This window comes from Penaeus chinensis, chromosome 9 (genome assembly GCF_019202785.1).
Source record: "Penaeus chinensis breed Huanghai No. 1 chromosome 9, ASM1920278v2, whole genome shotgun sequence".
Taxonomy (NCBI): Eukaryota; Metazoa; Arthropoda; class Malacostraca; order Decapoda; family Penaeidae; genus Penaeus; species Penaeus chinensis.
This window is the reverse complement of record NC_061827.1, coordinates 18,257,853-18,262,852: the sequence shown is the minus strand read 5'-3', so window position 1 is coordinate 18,262,852 and position 5,000 is coordinate 18,257,853. Positions and strand designations below refer to the sequence as shown.

General features: G+C 34.9%; 1 protein-coding gene across 1 annotated transcript in view; it reads right to left on the bottom strand.

Moving 5' to 3' along the window:
• LOC125028705 (outer dynein arm-docking complex subunit 4-like) overlaps nucleotides 1-5,000 on the bottom strand; it is a 62,204-nt gene that overhangs the window by 35,289 nt on the left and 21,915 nt on the right. Inside the window, exon 6 of the mRNA XM_047618181.1 lies at nucleotides 669-805. Within this exon, the coding sequence (XP_047474137.1) occupies nucleotides 669-805 (137 nt within the window). The remainder of the gene's footprint in view (nucleotides 1-668; nucleotides 806-5,000) is intronic.

Here is a 5,000-nt window from a genome sequence, read left to right as displayed (position 1 = left end):
GAGCGAGCGACAAAGAGAAAATTATTGAGTCAGAATAGGAAATCAAACTGAGAATAGACAAATGGCCAATGTAACTAGCACAGAAAAGACAAGAATAAATAAACATAAGAAATGAAATGTAAAAACGTTCAAAACTGATCAGTCTAATCACACACAGCGAGACACCATTTGCATAAGCGGGTCAGTCTTTATATCATTGCATTTGATGAGATGTCGCTTCGCACGTACCTGAAGGCATTAATTAATGTAAATCTCTAATCACAGATCGAGATAATATTGCAAGCGAGAATAGCGTTGCAGAATGCTCGTCTTCGTCCAGGATGGTGACTGATATTTCGATTTTCTTTTATCGATTTTATTCTAGTATTGAGATAAAGAGATGCGCTGATCGGAAGAGGAGTGTTTTAGACTCGAAACATCACGATATATTTTTAATATTCATTGTGGCTCTTTTCTTCTTCCTTCTTCTTCACTTTCGTGTTCTTCTTTTTCTTATTATTATTATTATTTATTTTCTTTATTTTCTCCGTCTTTTTCTTCTTCATTTGCTTTATTTTTTTCTTCTTCTTCACCTTCTTCTTCATTTTCTTCTTCATTTTCTTCTCATCTTCATCTTCTTCTTCATCACCTCCTTCTGTTTCTTTCGCGCCACTGACAATCACACTTACCTTCGAAGCAGTCTTGGACGCCTTCGGTTCATTTACGGAAATCGTAGGCACGGCGACCTGGGTTGACCCCGCGCTGACACCTCCGTCAGTCATGCTGCCACTTGACAGAGGTTCATCCACATCCGGGAACTTGTCTCCTGAGGAAGGGACGTCAGTGAGATTCTCGTGACGTCATGAATGCTAGTGATGACGTCAGTGTCTGGTTATGCGTCTAGCCGGGTTGTTTTTCAAGTGTGAGAATAGGGGCAAGTGGAGGGAAGTGTGAGCATTGTTATCTCATTAACAATGACTCAGTGGCGGTGTTATCAGCATCATCCTATTACATTTATTGTGAGCATCATTATTGTTACTGCCGCTTTGAAATTATCATAATGTATATTGCTTTTTTCTGTACTACCAGCCCATTACTTTCTTGGTTCATTTATTCCTATACACATGCATATATATGAATGTATGTATATGTATATGTGTGTGTGTATATATATGTGTGTGTGTGTGTGTGTGTGTGTGTGTGTGTGTGTGTGTGTGTGTGTGTGTGTATGTGTGTGTGTGTGTATATACATATATATATATATATATATATATGTGTGTGTGTGTGTGTGTGTGTGTGTGTGTGTATGTGTGTGTGTGTGTGTATACACATATATATATATATATATATATATATATATATATATATATATATTATATACATCTGTATGTGCATACACACACACACACAGACACACACACACACACGCACACACACACACACACACACACACACACACACACACACACACACACACACACACACACACACACACATACACACATACACACACATACACACACACACACACATATATATATATATATATATATGTGTGTGTGTGTGTGTGTGTGTGTGTGTGTGTGTGTGTGTGTGTGTGTATGAATTAGGATGAATTAGGCACTACGTATTCAGAGTGGGAATTTGGAACGACACTTCTAAAACAAAACCGAGCTAAACACGCTCTCCTGACACGTCATCATCACCCATTTTGTCATGTTATAGACTCCTTGTGATTTAGAAGAATTTGAATAAAACTACGGTGAAATTAAAATTAAACGGTTATTAACGAAAAAAGGAATAGACTAGGCGATATAATTATTGTTTCCTTTTTGTGTGTGTTTTTGATTAGTAATTTCAAGAATGAAGCAGAAATGTTCTTAATTTCGCTGTTTTGAATTAAGCATTCTCCTTGTTTTTTATAAACATTTTCAGCGTCCTAAAATGTATGGCAATAGACATATTCATGTCTACAGGTTATAGAAATATTTTAGGAAATATATGTACTAGATACTAAATGTTGTTTGGTGTATACACAAGCAGTATAAAAAAAAATGGAAAGATGAATATCAAATAAATAGACGAATTAGAGGATAAAACATGGAAATATAGATAGTAAGGGAGAGAAGTCAGATAGACAGAGACAGAAAGAGAAAGACATGCGAACAAAACAAAGAGAGAGAGAGAGAGAGAGAGAGAGAGAGAGAGAGAGAGAGTGTGTGTGTGTCCGTGTTCCTGTATGTGCTTAAGTGCAGGGAGTGTCTCAGTAGGAGGTTTGTGATGATATGCTGTTTATAAATATACATGGGGAATCAAAAGATCCTGTTGTTATCACTCAGGCCTTTAGTTTTCATTCTAGTAAAATAAAACAAATATCACACTGAGTTTTAAGTATAGGAAATGTCCAAACAAACACTTCGTATGTGACGTAAATCGCAGTCTTATAATGAGAATTTGAAAAGATGGTATCTTAATATTTTTGTTTTAAATATCTGTGTCCAAGGCAGTGGTATGATTAAATATCATGCTTTTACGAAAAAAAAAAATCTTTTTTAACGTTTAGATTGTTGAAAAGCTCAAACAATAATTATAAGCCGATACAAGCTCGGGTTGGTATGAAGCATAAAGATAGAATTTAAAAAGACAACGTTAATAAGCTCCTTGTTCTACACGCTACAGTAATTAGTGAGAGATGTAGAATACATAAGTTACACACATACAAAATAAGACACCACAGCAGAATAATAATGCAAATTACAAAGAGGTAAAGCACACATTGCACGGGCGATACGTACAAACACACACACTCACACACACAAAATAGAATCGTAGATCCAAAAGTTATATAAAAAAAAAAATGTATATGTCACTGTCTACACACCACTGTAAAGAAAGAAAAGATAAGAAAAATAACAGAAACACGTAGATCCAATTTCAACTTCTCATCTTATGTAAGGGAGGGGAGACAAGGCTGCTACAACTACGTATTAGGAGAGAAAAGTATAAGGGGGAGGGAAAGGGGAAAGGATGACCAGCTGGAGGGGGCGGGGAAGGGAGGAGTAGGAGGGCGCATGGAGCACTGCAGAGGGAGGAAAAGGCAGGGATGGAGGGAGGAACTTGGCATACACGGAGGAAAGGCAGGAACGGAGAACATGGAGGACGAGAAGAATGGAGGAGGAAAGATAAACTCGATAAAGGGAGGAGGAAAGGTTGACTGAAAGAGATGGCGGAATAATGAAGAGTTGGGTAACCAAAGGGAAGGTGGGAGAAGGACAAAAAAGAGGGAGGGGGGGGGGGGATGTGAAGTTAGCGAGCGACTGATATTACAAGGAATTTAGCTGCTTGACGAAAATCTACGATACAAATTAGATATCTACAGACACGGCACAATGAAGACTAGTTTAAATAACAACGATATTTCATCTTTACATTACTTTTTTTTGGGGGGGTTTCTCTCTCTTTTTATAGAGTATACATGAGAAGCTACAGGGAGAGGTACAGTACGACCAATACACTCAAACCACGACTCTCAGGATTACCCTTGAGGTCGCGACTACAGACAGTTCGACGTCGGAAATGAGAGCTGCCTTCTGCCTTTCAAAAAAAAAAAAAAAAATGAATCGCACTTTTCTTTTAAACATTCATGAACTTATAATCAAAAGATTTTTTTAAAGGTCCAAGTAGCGAAAAGAAGAAAAATGATAATGATTAGGTGAGTATGTATTTGTAACGCTGGAAATAATGACAAGAGTGAAATCATAAGAGCAAGAACAGCAAACTACAACAGCTAATATTTTTTTTACATTTTATACATCTTCCTCTTTTTATTCTTTTGTTTCTTCTTCTCCTCTTCCTTATTATCATTATTATCACAATTGTTAATATTACTATTGCTATTATCTATTTATTTATTTATTATTATTATTATTATTATTATTATTATCATTATCATTATTATCATTATTATTATTATTACTCTTATCATTATTATAATTATCCTCATTATCATCATAATTAATAGTACTATTATCATCATTATCATCATAATTAATATTATTATTATCATTATCATTATTATGATGATGATAATTATGCTTTCCTCCTTCTCCTCCTTCTTCTTCCCCTTCCTGATTTTTTTTTTCTTTTTTTTTCGCTCGTCTGTTTTACTTGTTAAAAAGTATGATCCGTGGTAAGTCACTCAAGAGAGTCTTGTCTCGGATCTCGAAAAATCCCTCTATGTCTAAATAAAATAAAGAAGGGTATATTTTGCATATAAATTTCTAAATTTCGTTTAACAGCAATACAGCGAATAAGCTTATATAAGTTATATACGTGTTTCCCTGTTCTTCCCTTGATTAGTGTTCAGTATGAGAAATGTAGATTATATCTTTATATAATCAAAAAATACACATGTACTTCTGACAAAAATAAATTCAAAACCGGTTAAATACATCACACACACACATACACGTGTGTGTGTCTGTGTGTGTGTGTGTGTGTGTGTGTGTGTGTGTGTGTGTGTGTGTGTGTGTGTGTGTGTGTGTGTGTGTGTGTGTGTGTGTGTGTGTGTCTATGTGTGTGTGTGTGTGTGTGTGTATGTATATATATATATATATATATATATATATATATATATATATATATATGCGTGTGTGTGTATGTGTGTGTGTGTGTATGTATGTATATATATGCATATATATATATATATATATATATATATATATATATATATATATATATATATATATATATATATATATACATATATACATATATATATATATATATATATATATATATATATATATATGTATATGTGTGTGTGTGTGTTTGTGTCTGTGTGTGTGTGTGTGTGTGTGTGTGTGTGTGTGTGTGTGTTTGCATGTGTGTGTGAGGGAGAGGGAGAGTGTGTGTAATTCACATTTTTATTCTTCTCGCTCTCGACTTGATTAAACTGAGGCTTATGTCTCTCTTTCAGACATCGAACCATAAAGACCAAAATCACGTGTGGCATAATGGTT